The sequence below is a fragment of the Budorcas taxicolor genome, chromosome 16 (genome assembly GCF_023091745.1).
Source record: "Budorcas taxicolor isolate Tak-1 chromosome 16, Takin1.1, whole genome shotgun sequence".
NCBI classification, from domain to species: Eukaryota; Metazoa; Chordata; class Mammalia; order Artiodactyla; family Bovidae; genus Budorcas; species Budorcas taxicolor.
The window spans coordinates 74,432,714-74,457,105 of NC_068925.1; the positions used below are offsets into that span (position 1 = coordinate 74,432,714).

The following is a 24,392-nucleotide window of genomic DNA, read 5'->3' on the forward strand; positions in this document are numbered from 1 at the left end:
GCACCCTACACTTACCTTTCAGAATAATCAATTCCCTTGTAATTGCTCAGTATCTGTGTCCTGCATGACTGCAAACTTGCTGGAGGTAAGGACTGGGTGTCTTGGACTGTGCTGCCAGTCCCTGCACAGTAGCTGGTACATAGTATGTTCCCAGATATTTGTTAGAATAAATGAATGAACTACATAAGTCTCTCCTTTTAGAGATTGATTGCTAACTACTACGGGAAAATAAACGCAGGGAGGGAAAAAATTCTAAAATTAGTTTCTACTCTGCTTCTGACTCCCTCTGAGCTAAGAACATTAAAATGGGAGCCCTATAAGCCGGTCCTCCTTCCAAGCTGGCCACGCCTCCACTCCACAGTGGTCTCTCTTCACAGTCTGAAGACCCAAGGTACAGCCAGGAGTGAAACTTCCAGGTTAGGTGCCCGCAGTTCCCTTTAGCCTCTGCTGTGCTCATGTATCAACAAGTTTGGGCCATCTCTTTAGATATGAATTTTTCCCAAGAAATTATTCCCCTTTGTGGTATGGGTCATATCGCTGGTAAACGTTTCAGTGAAATAACGTTTTCTTCTTAATGACCTGATTGAAAAGCTTCTCCATCTCTCTCATTTCTCATGTGAAGTCAGCAAACGGAATTCCTACAGCCTGGGCTCCACGAAGGTGTGTTTCTTGGTCTGTTTCCTTAGCTGCCAATACCTCCAGGGCCTAGAAGCATACATAGCACACAGCTGTTTGGAGCGAAAACACTCATGCCCTTCACGCCCTATTTAGAGATGACGAACCTGGGCCAGGACACTTGTCCGCCCACTTCTCGGAATTCAGCCTTTCAGATTCAGGGCTTAGGCAGGTCAAAGGGAAAAAAAGCTTTGCAGCACAGCACCAACCTAAGTAAAAATCTGTAAAGCACGTCGCTAATCTTGAGATATTTCGTTTGGAAAGTGAATTTCTCCAAAAACAAATCAAACGGTGTTCCGGCGCGCGTGCTCCGCTTCTGTCCTCCGGGTCAGGTGGGACACTGGACTTAATAATACACAACATGGGGAAGCAGCGGGGCGCTGGGAGAGGCGGCGGACGACCAGCTTGACGCGCCTGCTTTCCTCCACTCCTCCCCTTTCCGTTCCTATGCTGACGGGTGGGGCCAACGCCTCTCTGGCCGGAAAGGGCTGGGCCTCAGGCGCCCACACTTCCGGCTGGGTGGTTCTAACGCGAGGCGCGGGAGCCGACTGGGTGACGTCAGGGAAGGGGGCGGAGCTAGGGTTGTGTCGGGCATGCGCAATAGGCCGACTTCTCCGACTTGGGCCCCGAGGCAGTGAAGGACAAACACATGCTGAGAAGAATTTCCAGTTTTGTTGCTGCTGAGGGCTCGGGCCTCACGGCCAAGGGGTAGGAAACTGGAAGGAGTTCCTGAGCCCGCGAGCCTGCAGCGGAAGTAGAAGAACGTAGGTATCAGTATGTGTGAGAGACAATTCTGCCTCATTTAACAAGTCAGGCTGCTATATTCACGAAACGGCGTGGGGGTTGAGGTGAGCCCATCGTCCCGGAGTCCGAAAATGTCTATTAGTAGGGGAAGGCGGGACCGTCAGAAGTTAAATTACAACCTTCTTGCAATTCTAGCTGGTTTCATTTGTTTACTTTTATGTCTCGGTGAGATGCTTGGTGGCTTCCCAGTTGGCTGCCAATGCCTGGAGGAGGGCGGGGCAAGCCACTCCAGTGTTCTTGTTAGGAGGATCCCATGCACAGAGGAACCTGGCGGGCTACAGTCCATGGGGTCAAAAGAGTCGGACCGGACGGAGCAGGCACGCAGCGAGATGGTTGGTAGGCCACATTCTAGTGTGTGTTTAATTAGATTGCTTTTCTTACAGCTGTTCTTGGCTGGAAGAGAAGGAGGAGTTGGAAATGAAAAAGAGTGCCTTTGAAACCCAGAGCTTTCCTCAGAAGGCAGTTTTGGGTGAAATGCTCAGAATTTTTCTCAAATCTGCTGTCTCTCTTCTCTGCCCCAAGCTCCCTGAAGTTTGAAGCAGAGAAAGTAAATTACAGCAAGTCAAACTTAGGATGGACACCAGTTACAATATAAATCTAACGATAGTCCAGAAAGACACAGGAATTTGGGACTGATGGAGACTCAAGTCAACGAGTAAATCAAGTAGCATTGGTGACCCTGTCTTGTCTGGGCGGGGTTAGCATTCCAAAGCAGAGGGGAAAATGACCTCTGGAAGATGCTCTAAGACTTAAGGAAAAGCTGTTGGCAGGTTTCCTGCCGTGTCACTGGCTGGTGTTAATAATCCCCTGTTTTGTTTTTAGGCCCTTCTTCAAGTGTCTGGAGGTCAGAGAAGCAACCGAGGGGAGGGAACTGTGACTAGTTAAGAAGGCCCTGCTTACTGTCGCTACCAGATCTCATGTCAACACCAAGTCCTCAGCTGCTGGTGGCAGCTGCTCAGCAGACCCTGGGCATGGGAAAGAGACGGGGCCCTCCCAGAGCCATCTGTCTTCATCTCGCTGGAGAGGTGCTGGCTGTGGCCAGGGGACTGAAGCCAGCTCTGCTGTACGATTGCAGCTCTGCAGGGGCAGCCAAAATCCAGAGCTACCTGGAGAAGCTGCGGGGCCTGGGTTTCCCGACTGAGGGGCTACACGTCCTTGAGATTGCAGAGAACAACCTGATTGTCCATCCTGAGCATGTGTGTCGACATTTGGAGCAGGTGCTGCTTGGTAGTGTAGCCTTTGTGGATGTTTCTGGCTCTCAACCTTACCCTTCCGTCTGCTCCCTGGACCAGTTTCAGGACTTGAAGGCCCTCGTGGCGGATATCGTCACACATTTGCAGGGGCTGCAGAGGGACCGATCCCTGGCAGTCTCCTGCAGCAGGCTTTGTTCCTCGGCCTGGAATCTCTGTACTGTGTTTGGGATCCTCCTGGGCTATCCTGTTCCCTATACTTTTCACAAGAACCAAGTAGAGGACAACTGTTTAGCCCAGACTCCACTACGAGTGTTCACTGCCCGGATCTCATGGCTGTGCTGTCAACCACCAGTCTTGCTGTATTCCTTTAGTGTGCCAGAGAGCCTGTTCCTGTCCTTGAGGGACATTTTAAATACTTGGGAGAAGGACCTTAGAACTCGATGTAGGACTCAAAATGACTTTGCTGACCTCAGCATCTCTTCTGAGATAGTCACACTGCCGGCCGTGGCCCTCTGACTTTAACTTTTCCCGTGTGGAAGGTGCTTGGTAAATGATCAGCTGTAGGTCAGGGATGGCAAATGGGAATCATTTCAAGTGCCAATTGCGAGTATCTCGAGGACACTAGGGAAGAATACTGTAATCCATTTATCATTTCTGTGCTGAACTGTACTAGGGAGAGTAGACCGGGATGCTTCAGGAATAAACGAGTTCTTCGGGACAGACCATCAGGTGAAATTTATTTGTTTATTTTTACAGCAGGTTAAAAAATAGTCAAAAATCTTAGTTGTGTTGGGAAAACCCAGACCTTAAAGTACCCAAACCTGAGTTCTTTGGTTTTTTTTCTTTTTTTTTTTTTTGAGTTCTTTTTCCTAATTTTCACCCAGGGCAGCTGTCACCAGTTAGAGCATCAAGCTGTCCTTATTGGCCAGCATCACTGCCACCGCTATAGCAATCAGCGCCATCAGCATCAGGAGCCATTGGCCGCATTGTCTCTGTGAGGAGGGAGGGGGAGAAAAGAGAAAGAGGACATGGGTTGGTCAGAGAAGATACAGGTGAAAATAATCTTCCTCCTTCCCCTTCTAGCCCAGTAGGAAACCTTGGGTTGGTGGATGAGAGAAAGCTTTTTATATCACTGTCTGTCACTTTGCCACCTCTCTTGGGATAAAATCACTTTACCAAAGGTCAGTGCACCAGCAAACCACAGCCAGCAGGGGCCAGGTACTTAAAAACTGATAGAAGTCAAAAGTGAAGAACAGTTGAGCAAAATTATATTATTCTCTGTTTATATTCCTCTTGCTTTCTTCACTCTGTTCTTGCCACTGCGCTCAAAATAGACTGAAAGTACACCATTTCATACTTTAGCAAGTAGTAAGTTTTTCCCTTCAGGCTCAAGAGTTCCATGAAAATTGGGCTTGGAGGCATGAGCCAGTGTTTCTGTTCATGATTGCTATACTGTCAGTACAGTGTAGACCAAGCTGAACGGAGCAGGCCGGTCAGATGTTGGCAGGGGCTGGGCAATTTTATGGGCAAGGTTTGGGGGAGGGAGGGAGCATCCCGCCATCATCTCAGGCTCTATGGGAGGTTAGACTCTTACTCTGGGGGGTGGCTGTTGGTTCTGACTGAGCTCTTCTCGACAGTGCTGCAGCTTACGCAGGCAGGAGAGGTACTCGTCACTGAGGTTGTCTAGTTCAGAATGCAGTTCTCTGCACTGTGAGGGAGAACACCACCAAGGTCATCACCACAGTTCTGGCGGGGACAGAGCCCAGGTAGGGGAGAAGGCCCTGTGTAAGCTACCTTGTCATTCATTGGTCATTTTCACCGCCATCCTCCCGTCCCAGCCTTTGTCAGAGCTTTCAGTTTGGCTTTCGACAGTCTTGCCTAGCTTATCCATAATGTGTTCATTTAAATGCATATTTTACATTAATGCATATTATACATGTCATATATAATGCATATTGTAATATTATGTACTATACGTGTAAGTACATGTGATAGTTGTGTGTGATAGTTGTGCAAGTGCTTTCTAAATAGGAACACACAAAAGGGAAGTTCCTACAGCACAGATGACCTGGAAGTGATCTTAGTGCAGGCCTCTTTTGAGGGGAATGAGTTGCATGTGAATACTTCCGGACATATGTATTTTGTGAGTATGTAGGTAGGAAGAGTTTTGTTATTTAAAAGACAAAACTAAAACTAAACTAAAACAAAACTAAAACCCTGTATAAAGTTTTAAGATACTCATTGTACAACAGAGTTTGAGGAGTTAATGTGTTTATTAAATGTGTTTGAGTTTAGGTTGACTTTCTGAAAAGTAACTCTTTAGTAAAACTTTGAATAAAGATTGGTATAAAGAAGGAAAAGATTGACAAGCTGAAAGTGAAGACGTGTTTATACAGGCAAAGGAATACCTACAGGCATCTAATCACAACTTCAGCTTTGAAATACCTGCTGTCTGACTGACTTCCAGCAGTTTCCCTGTCACTGGAGGATGAGTCCCTCCTGTCTGAGGTCACCACCTCACCTCCTTTTCCTTGGCCAGAAGCTGCAGAGTTTTCTTCTGGAGCTCGTCTCTGAAATCCAAGTCTTGCTCCTTCCCTGGACCTTCCGGCTCCACTTCGTTATGGGAGGGCTTTGGGCTCCTCACAGGCAAAGCCTGATCTAAAAAAGCAGCCAGATTCTCAATGACAGTGAGGCCCACACCTCTGAGGAAGGGTCCTGACACCGAGAGAACCTTCTGGGGAGAGGGAAGAGGACTGAGGGAACAAGGCAGAGCCTGTCGCTGGCCACGCTGCGTGGCTGGCAGTGCTCTGATTTTTAAAGAACTCTCATTGGGATCATGCTCAGCCTGGACAGAGAGCTGGAATTGGAGCCCCTGGAGGGCAAGGTTGGTATCTTTTCTCTGCATCGTTAGTCCTGCGTAATGCCGGATACTTTTAGACAATGCTTTTTTCGTTTCTTTGGTTGCATGTCACATCTTTTAGTCTGGTGGGTTTGCTGGATGCTCCAGTATAACTCCGTTTTCCTTCTGTCCTTGTTTCAAAATGGCGAGAATGGCAATCATAACCTAGAATTCATCTTCATGTAGTTAAAGCTGGTTGTTCAGCCCCTTGGCAGTCTGCATCTTGGTGAAGAGAGCCCTGGACTGGGAGTCAGAAATTCTGGATTGTTGTCATAGCTGTAGCCTTAATTTGTATGACCAACTACCTTCGTTTACCTTCATTTTCTTACCCATCCTATATGGGCATAATGCTTCCTGCTTTATGTTTTACCCAGTGATTGTGATGAGAAAACAAATGGCCACATGCAGGGAGTAAGGGAGGAGCTTTCGCCCTCTCCAGATGTTTGGTGAGTTCTCAGAAAGCTGAGGCAGCAGACTTGAAGGCTGAGAGTGAGGTGACTGTTGTATGTGATGTAGTTTCTACCTGGGGAGTTGGATCTGGTTTGGAAAGTCAAGGGTAAAAATTGACATAAAATCCTGAGTTCAAAATCAATTTATTGAAATGTTCAGTACAGATGTGTGTTTTCAGAGGGAATAGAAATCCTTTCCATAGTTTATATACCTCTCAGGATAGGAGGTTAACTAGCTAAAGTGTTCTCAGAGCCAATGATGAGTCAGTCCTTAAAGTGCTCCTTTAGCTCCCTGACCTAAGAGTCCCCGACACAGGGCCATATAGTCCATCCCTCTGCCTCTAGGAGGGCAAGGAAAGAGCAATATCTTAGAATTTGTGGAAAGAAGTTTGCTGACCTTTCTTTATTAAGAGTTTCTCCTGTTTTTGAAGCTGTAAGGATTGATTCTGAAGCAGACCTGTTGGAAAACACAAGGAACTTGTCTGTGCTAGCGCATTTACTGCAGAGTGTCTTCTTAGAACTTTGCTGAAACCTTAATTATTCTGTTCCCATCTGTAGTTGAATTGTGTCACTCCCCCCCACCCCAAATTCATATGTTGAAACCCTGATTTCCAGTACTTCAGAATGTGACCCTATTTGGAGATAGGTTCTTTTAATCAAGTTAAAATAGGACATTAGAGTCCTATTTTAATATTGACTAGTGTCCTTACAAGAAGGGGAAATTTGGACACAGACGCGGATGGATGGAAGACGTGAAGAGATGGAGAAGGTGTCCATTTCCATCTTCTTGGATGGAGAAGAGGGCCATTTCCTTCTCCAAGCCAAGGAAAGCAGTCTAGAATGGATCCTTCCCCCAGAGCCCTCAGAAGAAACCAACCCTGCCCGCTTCCTTGATCTGAGACTTCCAGCCTCTGGAGCTATGAGAAAACCAATGTCTGTTCTTTAAGTCACCCAGCATGTGGTGCTTTGTTACGAACACACCCTCCTTATATCTCTTCCTACCATGTACCTTTAAATCTCTGTGTAAATGTTAAGGTAGAAGAAGGACATTCCCAGTTGACCCTGTGTGAAATAGCAACTGTTTCTCTTTAACCTGCTGTGTTTTTTCCTCTATAGCAGTTGTTAATACCTGAGGCGGATTTGTTCATAGAAACTCCATACTGCACTATAGTGTTTGTTTAGAATGTAAGCTTCATTAGGGAGGAAACCATGCCAGTTCTGTTCATTAGCATATCCTCAGAGTGTGTCTCGGTGCCTGGGACTTGGTAGGGGCTCAGTAAATAAGCGCTGAATAAATAAAGGCATGATTTTGAAGTGACTTGCCCATTCAGCCCCGACTGTGTGGGAACCCAGCTATTGCTGGTGTCCTCCCTCCCTGACCCCTGAGGCTGCCTGGCTCTTCTTATACTCATTGCTCTCTGCATGAAACTTCTCTGTCGGGGGCGTCAGAGGTTAAGGTGGGAGGCAACCAGCAGAGCTGTGCATTGTTTCAGGTTCTCTGGCTTTTCAGAAATTGCCAGCTTTTCTTTGGAAACACCCCTTTTCCTCTTTGGCCTCGACATGTAATTGGGAAGCTGACTGAGCTTATTTTCTGAACCATTCCCAGTGGCAGAGGTCTGTGTGACAAACGTACATAATAAATTAGAATATATAAAATAAGAAGGACCTTAGAAAACACTCTGAAATCTGCAATTCTGGGGGAAATGCAGGTGGTGGTTGTGGGCAAGGAGGAGAAAAGTAGAAACAAACGAAAAATGCCAGAGGCTAATGTGGAACTTGTGAAGAACTGTCAGTGACCTCACCGCCCAGGAAGAGGGTCTGGACAAGCAGAGGTAGAGGATATGCCAAGGACTGGGCTTCCCGTCGCTTCTCTGGATGCCTTTTGTGGGGCAGGAGCCCCAGGAATGCCAAAAAGCCACCTGCGCTACTTTGAGAATCTGGAAAGGGACTTACTCTGCAGCTGCTGTACTTTGGTCACCAGGGCGAGTTTCTCCTCCTCTGACCTCTTTAGTTGATCTGACAAGGAAATAAAACAAACCAAAATAGAAGAACCTAAGACTTAAAGAGCTCACCCCTGAGGCTGGAAATTAGTAACAGATGCTGTCTAGCCCATGGCCTCTGACCAGTGTCAAGTGGAAGTTGCTCGCTCTTCTGCTTGTCCCAGTTCTGAAGAGGTAAACCAGAACCCTACTGCCTAGGATTTCATCTGGATTGACAGTGGGCTGATTGACGGGTTGTTTGTGTATATAGGGTTTTCCAAGTGGCTCCTTGGTAGAGAATCTGCCTGTCAGTGCGGGAGATACAAGAGATGCCAACTCGATCTCTGGGTCAGGAACATTCCTAGTATTGTCCGGAACAATACCAGAGTAGGAAACCGCAACCTGCTCCAGTATTCTTTTCCAGCCCCTCTGCCCTGCTGCAGTATTCTTGCCTGGAGAATCCCATGGACAGAGGAGCCTGGTGGGCCACAGTCCATGGGGTTGCCAAAGAGTCGGATACGAATGAGTAACCCAGCACAGCACAGCAGCATGTGTGTGTAATTTGGTCCCCTCTCAGCTGACGGGCCGTGACTGGGAAACCTCTATGCTTGGTGTTTTTGCTGACCTTTCCCTTTAAATTAGGAGTGCGGTCTTGGCACGTGACTGCTATGGGAGTAACTGTGCTCTGGCTTAGAGGGATAGGCTGGATCTTTTCTGTCTTGGTCTTGGATGATTAAAACAACCCTGCCTTTTTCTCAGAGTAAAATGAAATCACCAAGTCAACCAAACAAACAAATGAAAGACTGACCCCTTTCCACCCAAGCCCCCTTTCTCTGGGCTCCCAGAGGCCTCCAAAGCCTCCAGGGGGATGGGTACCTTGTAGGTGCTGGGTGTCCGAGCTGCACAGGTCTCTGTCCTCCTGCAGGCATTCAATCCTGGCCTGCAGCTCTTGGTGCTCGCTCTCCAGAAGCCGTAGGGCCTGGTTCATCTGTGAGTCTCTGCTGTCTGCTCCCTGGTGGGAGGGGGAGGGGCAGACAGGCAGGTCAGCGCTAGCTAGGGTGGAGGCAGCGGGCAGATCCCAAGGAGGAAGAAAACGGGAAATTGTAGAGTAACAGAGACGGAGTCTGAGGGAAGTGAAAAAAATAGGAAGAGTTTTAAAATTCTTCAGTTTGCTCTATTCCTCATGCTTAACAACCAATAAGGGATTAGATTTTTGATATTCACAAGGGATTCCTTTGGATAAATGCCCACATTGAGGAATACCGAATCATCGCTTTTCTAGACAACTTCACTTTGTCTTTACTTCTCATTCTCACGCTGTCGATTTTTTCAAGGCGGAGTGGGTAGGCTCATTTTTCACAAAGAATTAAGGCTGAAAAGGAAACGGACTTCGTGAGAGTTTCCTTGTAGGTGATTTGAGGAAGAGAACAGCGAAGGCAGTGGCCAGTGAGGTTCTCTCCTGTGATAAGACGATTTACTTGTTGTCGCTTACCAAATAGGTTGCCTAGATCCATGCTTCAGTAAAGGTGGGTCCTCAGAATTCCAATCCAACTAAGTAAAATTGATGAAAAACAACAGCTAATGTTTATTGAGGGCTTATATGTGCAAGGCATTGTGCTAAGTGCTTTGCATGGATTACCTCACTTAATCCTCACAACAGTCCTATGATAGAATACTATTATTATCCTCATTTTACAGATGAGGAAACCGAGGCTTAGGTGGTTAGTTAACTTCTCCAAGGTAACACAGATTGGAAATGGTGAAACCCTTGAGGATGCCAAGAATCCACTATAATGGCTTAAAAAACACATTGGCAAGATGTGTGAGTTGATACTCAACCTGTAAGTAAACCGGTGACTTTTGTTCTGTGCCAACAGTGGGCATTTCTGAACTGGATGCCCTCCTGGGATGGGGTGCAGAGAGTGGGTTGGGGTGTGGTAGTAGGCTGAGGAATATTCCAGTCCAGCCCTTTGCATTTGGATGCTGTCATTCCAGTGCACACTTAGGTGGTTTGCATGAGCATTGTAGACATCCTCGCTAAAGCCAGATTTGGGGCTCCCAGCTGAGCAGGATCTTCTCTTGTCACTGCTATCGACACCTCCCTCCCCTAAATCCTGCCTTCCCTCCCCTGCTCCCTGCCCCCAGGGCCTGGTACCTGCAGTTTGGACTGAAGCACATGGAGCTGGCTCTCCAGCTCTCTGTGCTGAGTGCCCAGGGTCTTCCAGTCCTCCTTCAGAGCCTCATACTGGCTCTTCCACTGTTCACACTTCTGCTCGGCTAGAGCCAGGGACCGCTGAGGGAGACCAGAGGAGAGGGAGGTGCGTCGGGGGTTCCAGGGAGTCGTGCCACTGCTCCCTTGTGGCCCGACCGCCCCAGGCTCCCAGCCCCAAGGACCACGGGGCATCCCCACACCTGTGTGCTCTGCAGTTGCTGTTCTGCACTCATTTTCTCCTCCAGCACCTTCTGCAGTGATTCCTTGGCCTTCTGCTCATAGCTGTTTTTCTGGTCTTCCATCTCTAATAGCACCTTTTTCATTCCCCAAGGGGAGTATTTCTGTAAATTGGACGCAATTCAACAAAGACACATGGAGCTAATGTGTTCCAAGCCCTGAGCAGGGATGCAGAAGTGAAAAGAAATCGGTCCTTGCCCACAAGGCAGAGATGTCAGTAATCTGGTGGACTGCCTTCCAGGCTGGAGGCGGGCAGGGAGAGTCCCTCAGGTGACGTAAGAAGTGAGTGGGGATGATAAGCTGCCCCAGGCACGCTGAGCATTCTCCCCGGGGCCTTCCACAGGCACTTGACATCCAGCGTTTCCCAGAGGAAATCATCTTTCTGAACCTGCTCCTATCTCGGTGAACAGCAGCATCATCTACCCAGTCTCCCAAACCCGAAAGCAGGGAGTCATCCTTGATTTCTCTCTCACCTTCTCCAAGGAATCAGTTGGTTATCAAGTTTTGTCAAGTCAGCCTCTCTAACAGCTTGTGCCTGTATCCTCTATCGACTGCCATCCTTAGTTCAGACTCTAGTAATACTATTATATGAGTTATATAGTCTCCCTATCTTCAAGTCTTGCCTCCCTTTAAACTCTTTTCAGTCCTGCAGCTAGAGGTTTCTTTCTACAACTTCTATCTGATCATGTCACAACCTGCTTCAATCTCATTGGTTTCCAGTGTTCCAAAGTTCAAGTTCAAACTCCCTGGCATGGCTGTTACTTATAAGCCGAGACTTTCATTCCATGCTGCTCCAACCAAGCTGAACTGCTTGTAGGTCCCCTAACCACTGTGCTTCTCGGCCTCTGCTTTTGCCCATAAAGCTTCTACATAGAGTATCCTGATCCACCCTTTCCACCTGGTTAACTTCTGCTTATGCAAGATTCAGCCCAAGAATCATAAAAATTCTGATAAATTTGGCTAACCAGGTCTATCCCCCGACTCTTTATGGATTAGGTAGTTTAATTGGTGTTCACATAGTATCTATATTTCTAATCCGTTGACTTATTTGCCTCCTTTAAGGGATTGTAAACTCCTTTGAGGCAGGGAGCATTTTTAAAAAAATAAAATTGTTTTTATAGCCTCAGTGATCTGAACAATCTTCAGTAATCTCAAGTTTTAAAAATTAATACCCTAGCATTTTAAAAATTTCTCCTGGCTTCAAGATCAAAAAGACACCAGAGCAGCTTTGCAGATTCACTTGCCCTTCCCATGGTTTTCATTTTTATGCCCTGTGATTTTGGGAAAGCCAGAAGCTTTTACTGTTGATTCTGGCTTACCCAACTGGGTAAGAGATAGTCTAGATAATGCAAATTTAGAGTTCATTATGAAATCATTTCCATTGGATTTAAATATTGAGTGGGTCTTTTCTTGGAATTGTCACTAGAAGCCAGATACAGAAGTTATTGATTGAGATCCTATGTCCAGGTTATTGGGCTGAACCGTGCTGGTCACTGGCCAGCTTTATTCCCCATTGAACATGAGTAGACTGGCATCCCGGATTGTATGTCAGTTTCTTACAAGCTTGTTTGGCATTAGTTAGTTAACAGTCTGACAAAGTAGGTCATGCTGCAAAAATAAAAGCAGTGAATCGGCAAACCTATAGACTAGAAAAACTGTTCCCCTGAAAAATTCTAACTACACGGCCACCTTATTTTCCAAACATCAAGTGGGAGCAGTCTAGTTAGTCCACCTCATTCTCTTAATCTGTCAGAAATCTATCATTTCTTGAGTGTGAAAACATTTATTTTTTTCTATCTCCTATAATCCAAGAGCAGGGCAATCAAGAAATTACTGGAAGTGGATAACAATGCCACAGAAAGCCAGGAGTCTCAGTCTTTTGCTTGCTCCCAGGGATTGGTGCTAGATAGAAGTTGCCCATGGGATGAAAATCATTTTGCGAGACTTCACTGTAATATCTAATTCATCTCTTCTAAAGTTAGGGCCTGTGGAGTGCTGCCCAGATAAGCTGAATCTTTACCGAGGGCCTTTTCCTGCTTTTCCAGGTATTCTCAAGGTTTCCCTGGAGCTGGCAAAGCGCTGGTGCTGGGCTTCCTTTCCCAGGGTGCAAAGGGAAGGATAGCGGGAGAAAGGGAAGATAGAGTGAATTGGAGACCAAAGTGAAAATGGTAAAGGCCAGAACTGGGTGAATAGGATGTGTGCATTAATCTCTAGCAGGTGACGTTTCTAGAGTAGGCTTGAGGTTCAAGCACTGTCTACCTTAATTTCAGATTCCTGGGCTAGAGGCGCCCTCTGGAATGCTTACCTGGGTACAGGCGTACAGTTGGTTTTCTAAGGATCTCAGTTTGCCCTTCAATTTGTCTTCATTAAGCTGGCCCTGGAACAAATGGAATGAGTGAGTTTGGGCCAAAATATAGCATGCAGAGACTTTTGCTGTGTATTCCCAGCCTACTGCCTATAATAAACAGTGTTTGTGGAACTGAGCTCCTTTAGGAGGTGGGGAGGGGGAAAGATGGCAAGGGATGTTTGGAAAGAAGAGCATCTTTTCCTCTTTCTCTGGAATAGGTGAAGGAAGGATCAGACTGCTCCCCAAAGTCACCTGTGTACCTCCAGGTTTTCTGTCACATGGCTGAGGGTATCATTGCTGGGGCCTGTTTGAAGGAAAGCTGCTAAGCTCCCCTTTCCTTCGCTCATCGCCTCTCTCCCCGTCTGTCTAGGCACCTCTGCTCCTCACCTCCTCCCCATCTAGTGCATCGTCCCTTACTTCTGAAGGCCAGTGAGACTAAAGGGGTCTCCTCCCGCGGGGGACATGCGTTCCCTCCCTTACCGCCCACATGGTCTGAATTGTGCGCCCCTGTCCACGCCCCCAGCATTCATATGTTGACATCCTAACCCCCGGTACCTCAGAAGGTGACTGTATTTGCAGACAAGGTCCTTAAAGAGGTAATTCAGGTAAAATGAGGTCATTAGGGTGGGCCCATATCCAGTATGACTGGTGTCCTCAGAAAAAGAGGAGATTCAAACCTCAGGATGCAGAGGGCAGGCCACGTGAGGACACGGGGAGAAGATGGCCATCTGCAGGCCAAGGGGAGGCCTCGGAAGAAATCTGCCCTGTCAACAGCTTAATCTAGCACTTGCAGCCTCCAGGACTGTGGAAACACATTCTTGTCGGTGAAGCCACCCAGCCTGTGACATTTTGTTATAGCAGCCCTAGCAAGTGAATACTGTCCTATCCTGGCCACACACACACGCACACCCCCACACCCGCCCCCCCCCACACACCCCACACACACACCAGCCCTAGCAAGTGAATACTGTCCTCTCCTGGACACACACACATGCACACATGCACACACGCAGATACCCACACCCACACCCCTGAAGATGAGAAATTCTTTTAAGAAAGCAGGAAAGGGAGAAAGGGTGTTAAGGCAGATTTTGTACGCGTGTGCGGTTCCGATGGTAAGAGGAATTCCAAGAAAGCCACACATTATTTGTTGACGAGCTGGATCTGTCTGGTGGCATTTTGGACACACCAAGAGGGATGCTAATCTCAAGGGCCAGCGCGGAGAAAGGCAGGCGGGAAGGCCCGTTACCTGTTTCTGTTTCTCAGTATTTCTGCTGAGCAGCTAACAGTATGATTTAAGGGGGGGTGGGGGGGGTGGTGTATGTGTGTGTGTGTCTGTGTGTGTGTGTGTGTGTGTGTGTAGGGAGGAGGGGGCATGCCGTGGATGCCAATTTCCCAGAGAAAAGGCCATGGGTCTCGTTAGGGGTAACTGGTTTTCATAGCCTTTCCCTGGGCTGTTCCAGCCAGGCCCGGTGGGACACTTGTGAGGTCTAGAAATTGCATTTCTCCTCAGGCCTGAGTCGTCAGGGCCCCTCAGCCGTGCGGCTTGGCCATTTCCCGCTCTTGGACCATTTTTGGTCTGTTACTTGCCAGAGGACACTGTTCTGTGGTCTGTCCCCTCAGCGAGTTTCAGGGCATCTGTGGGGGAGGGGCAGGAAGTGGTATCTCACAGCTCCTGTTTTGATCTTTTGGCTGATTCCTCTAACCCAGGGAGCCAAGGGGCGACCCCCCCCCCGCCCCCCCCCGCCCCCCGCCCCCCCCCCCGCCCCCCCCCCCCCCCCCCCCCCCGCCCCACCACCGCCTTTTTGCTTCCTGTATTCCTCAGCTGGGTCTTGCAAAAGCAAGAAGGCTTTGCCAAAAATAATTTTTCAAACTGCCTTCTGCTATTAATGTTTTTCGAAACGTCTTGTGTGAGAGCTGAGAGTCAGGGATTTGGCATCTACAATAAACCACAGGGATTTGGGACCAATGAAAGAGATGGACAAAGACTTCCACTGTTCCTGGCTTTGGAGGGACCAGGAAAAGTCACTCCCCTCAGTGGCCTGTTCATTGTTAATCCGAGGGTCCTGAAATCGACTCCCTCCACTCGGCACCCCAGCTCCTTCCCCACACTTCAGGTTGTCAGACTCTGTTTTTCTCTACCCAGTGGACACGAGCTTGTGCAAACTCTGAGAGACAGTGAAGGACAGGGAAGCCTGGTGTGCTGCAGTCCGTGGGATTGCAAAGAGTCAGACACGACTGACCGAGCAACGAACTCTTACTATGGAGAATGCAGTCAAACCCACTGAGCTTGAAGGTTTATCTTGCAATAGTTTGGGAAGAAAACAAGTCCGAGGCAATATTCTTACATTTCCCCCAGGCTCCTACTCTTTCTGGGTAGCTCCTTTCTCCTTCCTTAGTATGGTTTTAATCCAATATTTTTGCCTCTTCCAGCTGTGTTTGTATGTTAGCCGCACCCCAGATTACTTTTCCATTCACGTTGCAATAGAAGACAATTCAGGCTAGCTTCTTTGGTGGGGATGAAGGGCCACCCAAGTCTGAGGTTTGAACACATCTCTGGCCCTCAGCTCTGCCTTCCTCGACTCCCCAAGTCAGGCAGGAAAGTTGCAGCCAAGTTGTTGCAAATGGGGTGTGCAATTTCCTGGTCTGAGCCCTAGGTTTCCCTGTATGAAGCCCAGTGGTAACAGTATGGGGGAAAAGTACTTTTTACAGGCCAACTGTGGGCTTTGCATCCCAGGAACCTGGGTTTCAGAGAGCAGAGTATCCCCGGGTGTAAAAGGGAATGAGGTGGAGGCCATACGCACCTGGGTGCCGGTCTGCGGGCTTCAGCTCCTGCTGCTTCTGCTTGGCTTCCCCTGCCTCTGACCTGCTTTCCAGAAATACCACCACCTCACCGCAGAAGCACCAGCCCACTTCTCGTCTCTGTGTTCCAGCAGAGGTTGCTTAGGGCCAATCCCCCGCTGCACTGTCATCTGAAGATCTCAGTTTCACTTTGCAGAACTAAAAACCCAAGTGTGCCCTGCTCCGGGCCTGTATTGCCCAATACTGTGGGCTCGCTTTCTCTACCGCCCGAACCATTTCTGCTTTGAAGCTTGGACCCAGCTCAGGAGTCGCTGCAGTGCCCCATGGCCTGTCGCATCCAAAAGGCCCAGCGTCTGCTTGGAGGCTGGAGGCACTAGAGAGAGCTGGTCCCTAGTGTGCTAACAGAGTTTGCAGGGAGCTACCTGTGAAGCTGGGCATTTAAACTAGGGAGGCCAAATGGAAACGAAGGCCTGAATGTAGCTGAATGTCAGAGACCCTGTTCTGGCCACACGCTTCTCGTTACTTTTCCCCAGTACTGCAGTCTGAGACTTTCTTTCTGCTGAAGAAAGGGGGTGAATTGTTTGGGGGGAAGCAAGAGCAATTAACTGAAAATCTGAGGTGATTTTTCTTAAAAACAGGAAGCTGAGGGTTGGTGAAGAGGAAGAAGACAAGAAGAGTGAGTATTAGTTGGGGAGGAGGGAGGAAGGGAGTAAACCACAGCCCTGGAGGAACCCCTGCACCCTCCCCCTGCTGTTGGAGTGTGGAGTGGAGCAGAAACTGCTTTCCGAGTCTGCCTGGGAAATGTCTCTCAGTAAATCCTCCCTGCCCCCAAGCTCTGGTTGTACCCTACCTGGGATATTAGGAGAGCTTTCCCCACCCCTGCACCCCCTCGGAGCCCGAGTGCTCGCTGTTGTCAGAGAACCATTTAAAATGCAGAGCTGATCCATCGCTTTCAACTCAGTTCAGCGGCTGTGTTACTTACTTATTTATTGGCCGTGTGGGGTCTTGCTTCCCTGACCAGGGATCGAACCCTCGCCCCCCTGCCTTAGCATCACAAAGTCTTAACCACCAGACCTGCAGGGGAAGTCCCTGGTACATATGCTGCTAAGCGAGCATAGCTCCACAGCTACTGGACAAGCTCCTTCTCAGGATGGGGAGGACATTGCCAAGTGTAGGACTTCAGACCTGAGGCAAGCACCTCCCATTGCTACCCTGGGGTGTCATGCATTCTCATGACACACACACACACACACACACACACACACACACTTGTCCTTTAAAAGGGAATCCATGACTATTTAAGTTCGACATACCCTATTCAGCAGAAAATATTTAAGAGCCGTAATACTTGAGAGGTCCTCTCTCTGAAGCTCCTCTGACACAATCCCTTCATTTCCATCACCCTCGGCCCTGCCCCATGCTCTGTTACTCCCAGGCCTGTAGTCATTTAGATTGCTTTATCGTAAGCACCCTTATCCTTTCTGCTTTCTCTCCCCCTTCATCATTCCTGCTTCTGTCTTTGTTGGGCTTCCCTCGTGGCTCAGCCGGTAAAGAATCGGCCTGCAATGCAGGAGACCTGGGTTCGATCTCTGGGTTGGGAAGATCCCCTGGAGAAAGGAACGGCTTCCCACTCCAGTACTGTAGCCTGGAGAATTCCATGGACTCTGTAGTCCACGGGATCGCAGAGTCGGACATGAGTGAGCGACTTTCAGTCTGTCGCGGTAAACTCCTCAGTCCTTCTAGACGCAACTAAAGTGGCCCCTTGCCTCTGAAGCCTACCCTGTTCCTCCACAGGCAGAAGAATCGCTCCCTTCTCTTCTGTCTGGGTCCCTTCGTAGAAAGTGCTGTTACAGCTTGCGCACGCGGCAGTTCGGTTTATTTATGACTTGTCTTTCTCTTCCTGGCTGCTGTGGGAAATCTACTGCCTTTTGTGCCTGCCGCACCCAACCCAGCACATAGTCGGGACTTATCAGACGTCTGTTGAATAAACGAATGAGACAGTCTCAGTTTAGTTCAGCCCCGGAAAGCACCTGGCATGCACAGTTGTCTGTCTCAGGGAACTACTCTGCTACGAAAACCACTTCCTTAAGCAGCAGGAGCCCTGAATACAGACACCCAAATCCAGGTGCAGTGACCAACGGGAAGAGGGCTGGCTGAGCCTTGGAGGTCTCTGACGTCACTGCAGGCTTCGCAGTTTTGTCCCACGCCTTCCTGTCCCGGGTGGGCTGGCTTTCTAAGCACACCGTCTGTGTGGACGATCAGATGCTCACAGAGGCCTGTGAGGCCTGTGTGTTCTATCTGTACACCTGTGGCTTTCTGCTCTGGTGGCATCAAACTGCTTGAACACTGCAGTCTAGGAATTTCAGTGTGGAGTCCAAGGACCCCTGGGAATCCAGGATCTGCAAGGTCTTCCCTTTTCCAACTGTGTTTCTGTGTAAGGTTAGATTTTCCTCATATATTTTAACAAAACAATGTATTAACAACAGATTGAATGCAGATGCAAACATGGGAGTCTAGCTGTCCTCTGTTCAGACATTAAAAATACTCGCATAAGTATAAAGCAGCGCCACTTCTCTCACTATTTAAAAATATTTTTCAAACAGTCTATAATTTAAGTTCCCATGTAATCTGTCTACTGTTATTTTAAACTTAGTGCATATTTTAAAATTCCTGTTTTCACTTCTAAATGGTAAACAAAAAAGTTCTTTGGATTTTAATATTATTTTTTAATAATAACGCTACACGTGGGATCTTAGCTCCCCAACCAGGCTTTGAAACTGTACCCTTTTTCACTGGAAGTGCAGACTCTTAACCGGTGCACCACCAGGGAAGCCCCTGGATGTTAATACTTTTTTAAAGAATATAAAGGTGTCCTGATAATAAAAAGCTGGAGACTATATCATGCCTCTGGTTCTTTGCCTGTGCTGTATCCCCTGACCAGAATATAGTTCTTGTTGTGACATTTGCCTGGAAAATACAATATGGATAGTCAATGCCTTGAAATATAACTGTAAATACTTCCCTGGTTCTCCCCTTGTATTCTACCATATCCTGAAAGCACTTCTTTTATTTCTCATATCTCTTCACTGTTTAGGCATCTGTCTCCCTGAGAAAGCCACAAGCTTTCTAAAAGCAGGAACCCTGTCTGATTAATCTCATTATTTCCAGTGCTCAGTGCAGGGAATGTGATCTGTGGATATTTGTTGAATGAATGAACTAAAATCAGGAGGTCTGAATTTAGTTCCAGTTCTGCCTCTGACTAGCACTGTGACTTTAGCAAGTCACCTGACTTCCCTGACAGTTTCCTCATGAGCAAAATGAGAAAATTAGACTAGATAATCGCTAGGTCCCTTCCTGCTTTCACATTCATGTCTGGGGCGAGAAGTAGGTGCATGGTGGCTGAAAGTTAATACTGATATGAATTCCATACAAAAACAGTTGATATTTACCACAGTCAGTAACAGGAACTGTATTGAGACCTTCTTTTGTTTCTTCCAACAAATTAAAAAAAGGAGGGCCTTTTTTTGATTCTGGGTCTTCCCTGGGTGAGTGGCAGCATGGTCCTCAGCTGACGACCCTGGATTCAGCCAAGCTCTCCCATATATCTACTGTGACATGTTGGATGTCTAACCCTACCTTCAGCGTCTTCCGTAGTGAGAAAGCTCTTTCTCTTGCTGCAATGGTATGGAAAGAAGAACGAGATGGACACATATAGAAGCCCCCGAGCTTTGTTCAAACAAAGGTTTCCCTTACCTTCCAAGTGCTGTCAGAGGCCTGAATCAAGGTAGACAGTAGGTCTTGGAGAATCACCATTTTCTGTTTTAGAATCAGCTCCCTTTGTAGGGCCTCCTGAGGGGCAAAATGCAAGTGGGTTAAAATTAACCTGGAGGAGACGTGAGCAGACAGATGGAGGAGCTAAGGGGAGAGTTCATGCTACTTACTTTGAGGTACTCGGAAAGCTGGATGATTTCCTAGAGAGAAAGAAAAAGGGTGTTTAAGAAGATTGTGGCTTTCCCGAAATTCTAGAACATGGAATCTGAGCCAGGATTGGCTTGTGCTAAGTGAATTTTCTTCCTGGACTCAGGGTCCCTCCAGGCTTCCTTGTCTGTGCTCATCCAGGGAGAGGATGCCCCAGCCATCCCAGCTAAGTTTACCGATGAATTCTGGACCTTGAAGAAGATTAGACACCATGTGATTCTACACCTCCACCATGAGGATTTTCTTACCTTATCTAGAACTGCAACTCCATAACTGGAAGAGAAGAAAAACAAAAATGGCAGTGGATTAAAGAAACAGGTGTGTCAGGAGGCAGGGTGTAGACTCCTTCTCTCATCTCTTCTGGAGAGTCAATAGGGTGGGAAGGCTCTCCTTTTTCTTAATTAAGGTGGATGTGAAAGTTCCTTGTGTTCCACTCCACAAAATTCTGGGGGAGGGTATTCAAGAGAAAGCTTAGAAGAGAGGAATGGATGGGCTGTGGGGGAGCTGGGGCCAGGAACATGAAAGGTACTCACTTGGTTTGCTGACTGGCATCATTCTTGATTGTTGACTGTGTTTCTCCTGCCTTTGTCTGAGTGCCTGAGAGGGAGGGGATAAGATGATTCAGGAGGCCTGGGAGAGGCAGTGAGGGAAGTGGGGAGGGGTAGGGACTCTTCACTGCCAGCGAGCTGAGACAGCTGTGGCAGGATTCTCTGCAGGCCCCAGTGAGGGTGGGAGGCTCTTACCACGGTGGTGTTTGGGTGCCTTCTTGATGGGAGAGGCCTGTGGTGGAAGGCCACTAGCCTGGGTGGGGTGGTGGCCAGCTGGATCCCTCCAGGCACCTGAAGGAGGATGGTGTTGGGTTGCAAAGACCTCAGAACTGGTCTCTGACACCTGGAAAGCAAGTGGGGAGGGGGGTGTTGCTGCGAGTCTAGAGAGAGCGTCTTGGAGCAGGGTTCTCCGGCTGACTGCAGAAAGGTGGGCCAGTGATTAGGTTTCGGGTCCAGAACACCAAAGGAACCCCGTCCTAGCCTTCACAGCCCCAAGCTTCCCCTTGCCCCTGCCCTCCCTGGTCCCTGGCTAGTGGGATCAGCCCCTCCTCAGGCCAGGCAGACGGGGAGCGGGCCTGGTCCCCAGTTGAAAGCATAAAGGCCGAGCCACTCTGTCCTGTCTGACTCTTTGAGACGCCATGGACTCCTCCGTCCACGGGGTTCTCCAGGCAAGAACAGTGGAGTGGGTCGCCATGTCCTTCTCCAGGGGATCTTCCCAACCCAGGGATCGAACCCGCGTCTCCCGCACTGCAGGCGGGTTCTTTTCCAGCTGAGCCACCAAGTCTCCTTGTACTTTCTCTCAAAACCATGATCCCAGCCCCTTACAAAACCCCCAGCACGACGCTGTGGAAAGAGAACTGGTCTGAGGAGGGAGTGAGGGGGACCGGGGTCAGGTCCCGCCTTTCCTTGGTCTCAGGCTCCTGTCTGTGTGGCGATGAGTTGGGAGTAGATGGTCGCCAGGGTGCCTTCCATATGCTAGAGGGGACTGCCTTCCTCTCAGGGAAGAGGACCGCCTTCCTCTCAGCGCCAGCTGGAAGATGGCTGAGGAGAAAGTAGGCCAGCAACGGGGAGGAGTATGTAGCAGTCGCCACAGTTAGTCTCACGTATTTTCTTCTTACAAACTAAAACGAAAGTCTAAGAAATTCTGTCTTTGTAATGTAACACGAAAAGGCTAAGGAATGCCTATGGCAGCTAATCATGCAGATTAAGTCTCAATTAATCTTACATAATGACAGGTTCCGGAGGAGTTCTTTAGGGAACTGTGTGTTGTTTTTTTTTTTCCTCCTTAAAATTATTTTTTTTTTTTTCCATGAAAGATTCAGAAACCTTCTTGCCTTAGAAAGTACACCACTGGTTTTCTTTTACAGTTGGGACTCGAGGATCCTTTTTCTGAACAGCACCTCCTGTGTTGGATAACAGATGCGCTGGCTAAGAAAGCCTGATAGAACAACTACTCTGGGGACAGGACAATATCAGGCACTTCCAGGGACGTTAGAGGACCTGTCCCCACTGTCCACGTGCTCACAGCATGGATAGGAAGACACAGATGGTTTGCCAGCTGAGCTCATTTCAACATACCCTAGATTTTTTGGTCAACACTGTTCCTTCCCAGGCCAGACTGATGGGCCCTATAAGAGTTACACAATCTTCAAGGATTTATAGCCTCATAAGGACCACAGAGAGCAGAGGTGGCCTGAAGAAGCTAGGGCAGCTAAGGTTTCCTGGACTGGACATGGCCTTAGGTGAGTGAAGTTAGTAGAATTGGGATGGCCTGAGAGAAGGTGGGTGATACAGCTGCCTTATAGAAGAAAGGAGACAAGAAATGTGTTTGTGTGTGTGTGTGTGTGTGTGTGTGTGTGTGTGTGTGTGTGTGTGAGATTCCAGCAGGACATTAAGAAGATCTGGCTTGTGTCCCTGGCCCACAATAAGCATTCAGTGAATGTTTGTTGAACGATGATGAATGACTGCTGTAGAAGATATATCTAGATAGACTGAATTGGAATGAATACTAGGAATTAGCTGTGAAATTATTTTTCTCTTTCCTAAAAAGCAAGTGCAGAACAACAACAATAAAAAGTAGGTAAACAAGCCCCTCTTACCCCGCCCCCCCCCCCCCCCCCCCAAAATCCACAAGAAGAAAAACATCAGAACAAGTAACTGGCTAAGGGAGACTCTATGATGACTGAAGAAGGAGGGGCTTCATTTAAATCAGCTTTCAGTGACCTTGAGCCCACCCAAGGCAGCAAGGCTGCTGCCTTGCCCCCGCAGCCCACCCGCTCCAGGGCAGTGTGTCCCTCAACATGGCCCACCTGCTGTCTGGGGGAAGAGATCCTGTTGGCCCAAGACAAGGGTTCCTTGAGGTCAGTGGCCTGGCCTGTCCTGGAGGGGCCTGGCTCCCTGGCCGGCGGGCTCTTTGCTTCGCCTTTCTCCTCCACCTCCAGGTTCCTCCGTCTGAAAAACTGCTGCTGGCGCGCTCTCCGGAGCTGTTCCCTTTGCTGGGTCCTCGGGGCCTTCCCCGCCAGGCGGCAAGTGGTCACGTTGGGGCGGCTGCGGCGGCTCTCACGGGTCTCCTGCCGGCGCTCGCTCTTAGCCTCGTAGCTCTCAGCCCACCGGGCCAAGCCAGGGGCAGGCCTGGGGTCTGGGCCGATCATGATGACCTCCCGAGCACCTGTTGTTGCTTGGCTTCCAGTTCCTGGAATAGCTGCCCGGGTCTGCCCAGTGCCAAGAGGGAGGCAAAGGGGAGGGGTCAGGAGATGGGCAGAAAAATGACCACCTCTCTATATGAGGGGGCAGAAATAGCACCGTGTCCCATACATGTGGGTTGAAAACTGAGGCGGGGATGATGTCACGCGGGGATTCGGGACTTCTGGGTCCAGTCTCTCGACTAATCTCTGCTCTTCTCTGGCCTGTGCCTCCCCTTCTGTAAAGTGGCGAGATTCCTCTGGCTGCCACTTCTTCCTTGACCGAACATCTCAGCCTGCCTCCAAGTTAGGGGAACATGAGAAATAATTGATAAAAATCACCAAAAGCCTATAGCCCTTTGGATGGCAGATGCGGACGTGTGCCTTTCCCAGGAACTTCTAGAGAAGCAGTTAAATTGGCTCCCTCTTCCCCAATCTAAAAGGAAGGCCAGCATCTTTATGCTCTCTTGGTCTAGTTACTAAAGTACTAATAGGTGAGTGACTTTTCTCGAGGCCTGGACAGATAGCCAGACCCTGCAAGGTGCAACCTTGAGCAGTGCCTTTAGGAGCTGGCTCTCGAGCCTAGCTCTGGGCGTGGTTTAGGAGGGAAACCCTGCACTATTGCCTCCAGGCGTGGGGTCCTGACATCGGTCCCTTGACATTCCACTCCTGGCCCAATAAACAGCTCTGATTCTCAGGTTCAGATCAACCCAAATCAGTATTGGCTGGGCACCTGTCCGTTACTGGCCAAAAGCCATTTCAGAGCTTTCAGCTCCGTATCTCTTGAAGCAGAGGGTCCCTTTGCTTTCTGGAATCCCCTCCCTGTTAGGGCTAAGTGTGGCGGCATGCCTGCTTTCCTTAGTCCAGAGATTGTGTCTTCTGCAACCACGTGGGTTATACCTAAATAAGGCTGTGTTTCAAAAATGAAACAGAAGTAAACAAGCAAACTCAGTAACCAGAAGTGCCTAGGGAACCGGGCTTGGTGTAGAGGCCACACTTGCTGTGCCTTCACACCTTACCTGCTTGCTCACGTCACCCCCAGCCCTCGCCCCTCCTTCCTGCCCTATGCCCTGCTGTCTCTTTCCTACTCACCCTTGCCTACCTTGTGCCACTTTGTCTGTTCTCCCAGAACCCTCGGGGAGCTTGGCTAAATTGGCCTGGACTCAGGGCTTCCCTGGTGGCTCAACTGGTAAAGAACCCACCTGCAGTGTGGGAGACCTGGGTTCGATCCCTGGTTTGGAAAGATCCCCCTGGAGAAGAAAATGGCTACCCACTCCAGTATTGTGGCCTGAAGAATTAATTTCATGGACTGCATAGTCTCATCAGGTCGCAAAGAGCTGGACATGACTGAGCGACTTTCACTTTGGCTGAGCTGGATTCTGAGCCCTGGAAATTCTGGTCCCTGTGTCCACTGGTGCCCGGAGTCAGCCCAGAAACTCACGAAGGGAGAGGGACTTCCCCTTACAGCTGCTGCTTCTGTCCATCCACAGCCTCACTCCCCACTGCCTTAGGAACCTAGTTCCTGCATCATAGATCAGAGAAGGGTGTCTCAGCTTCAGCCGGCAGGCGTTTGCCGGCTCTGGCCCCT

General features: G+C 48.9%; 2 protein-coding genes across 2 annotated transcripts in view; one reads left to right on the plus strand and one right to left on the minus strand.

Annotated features, from left to right (window-relative positions):
• The first annotated feature begins 1,303 nt into the window (after nucleotides 1-1,303).
• C16H1orf74 (chromosome 16 C1orf74 homolog) overlaps nucleotides 1,304-24,392 on the plus strand; it is a 104,760-nt gene continuing 81,671 nt past the window's right edge. Inside the window, exons 1-2 of the mRNA XM_052653679.1 lie at nucleotides 1,304-1,439; nucleotides 2,302-3,401. Coding sequence (XP_052509639.1) covers nucleotides 2,397-3,188 — 792 coding nt within the window. The 5' untranslated portion in view covers nucleotides 1,304-1,439; nucleotides 2,302-2,396 and the 3' untranslated portion in view covers nucleotides 3,189-3,401. The remainder of the gene's footprint in view (nucleotides 1,440-2,301; nucleotides 3,402-24,392) is intronic.
• TRAF3IP3 (TRAF3 interacting protein 3) lies at nucleotides 3,392-22,791 on the minus strand. The gene is made up of 15 exons (XM_052653677.1): nucleotides 22,433-22,791; nucleotides 20,319-20,466; nucleotides 20,109-20,172; nucleotides 19,824-19,848; nucleotides 19,539-19,568; nucleotides 19,351-19,446; nucleotides 12,754-12,825; nucleotides 10,412-10,552; nucleotides 10,155-10,292; nucleotides 8,876-9,011; nucleotides 7,974-8,036; nucleotides 6,418-6,477; nucleotides 5,194-5,330; nucleotides 4,267-4,380; nucleotides 3,392-3,664 (listed from the first exon to the last, which is right to left on the minus strand). The coding sequence occupies exons 1-15, from the start codon at nucleotides 22,772-22,774 to the stop codon at nucleotides 3,572-3,574; spliced, it is 1,659 nt and encodes a 552-aa protein (XP_052509637.1). The 5' UTR covers nucleotides 22,775-22,791; the 3' UTR covers nucleotides 3,392-3,571.

What these genes read in the sequence shown, in the direction of transcription:
- TRAF3IP3 (XM_052653677.1), bottom strand. Translation starts at nt 22,774, where the DNA reads ATGATCGGCCCAGACCCCAGGCCTGCCCCTGGCTTGGCCCGGTGGGCT. An exon ending in AGCTTTCCGAGTACCTCAAA is followed by an intron (nt 19,447 to 19,538) that starts GTAAGTAGCATG and finishes TTTGCCCCTCAG; the next exon opens with GAGGCCCTACAAAGGGAGCT. An exon ending in CCTCTGACAGCACTTGGAAG is followed by an intron (nt 12,826 to 19,350) that starts GTAAGGGAAACC and finishes CATTTGTTCCAG; the next exon opens with GGCCAGCTTAATGAAGACAA.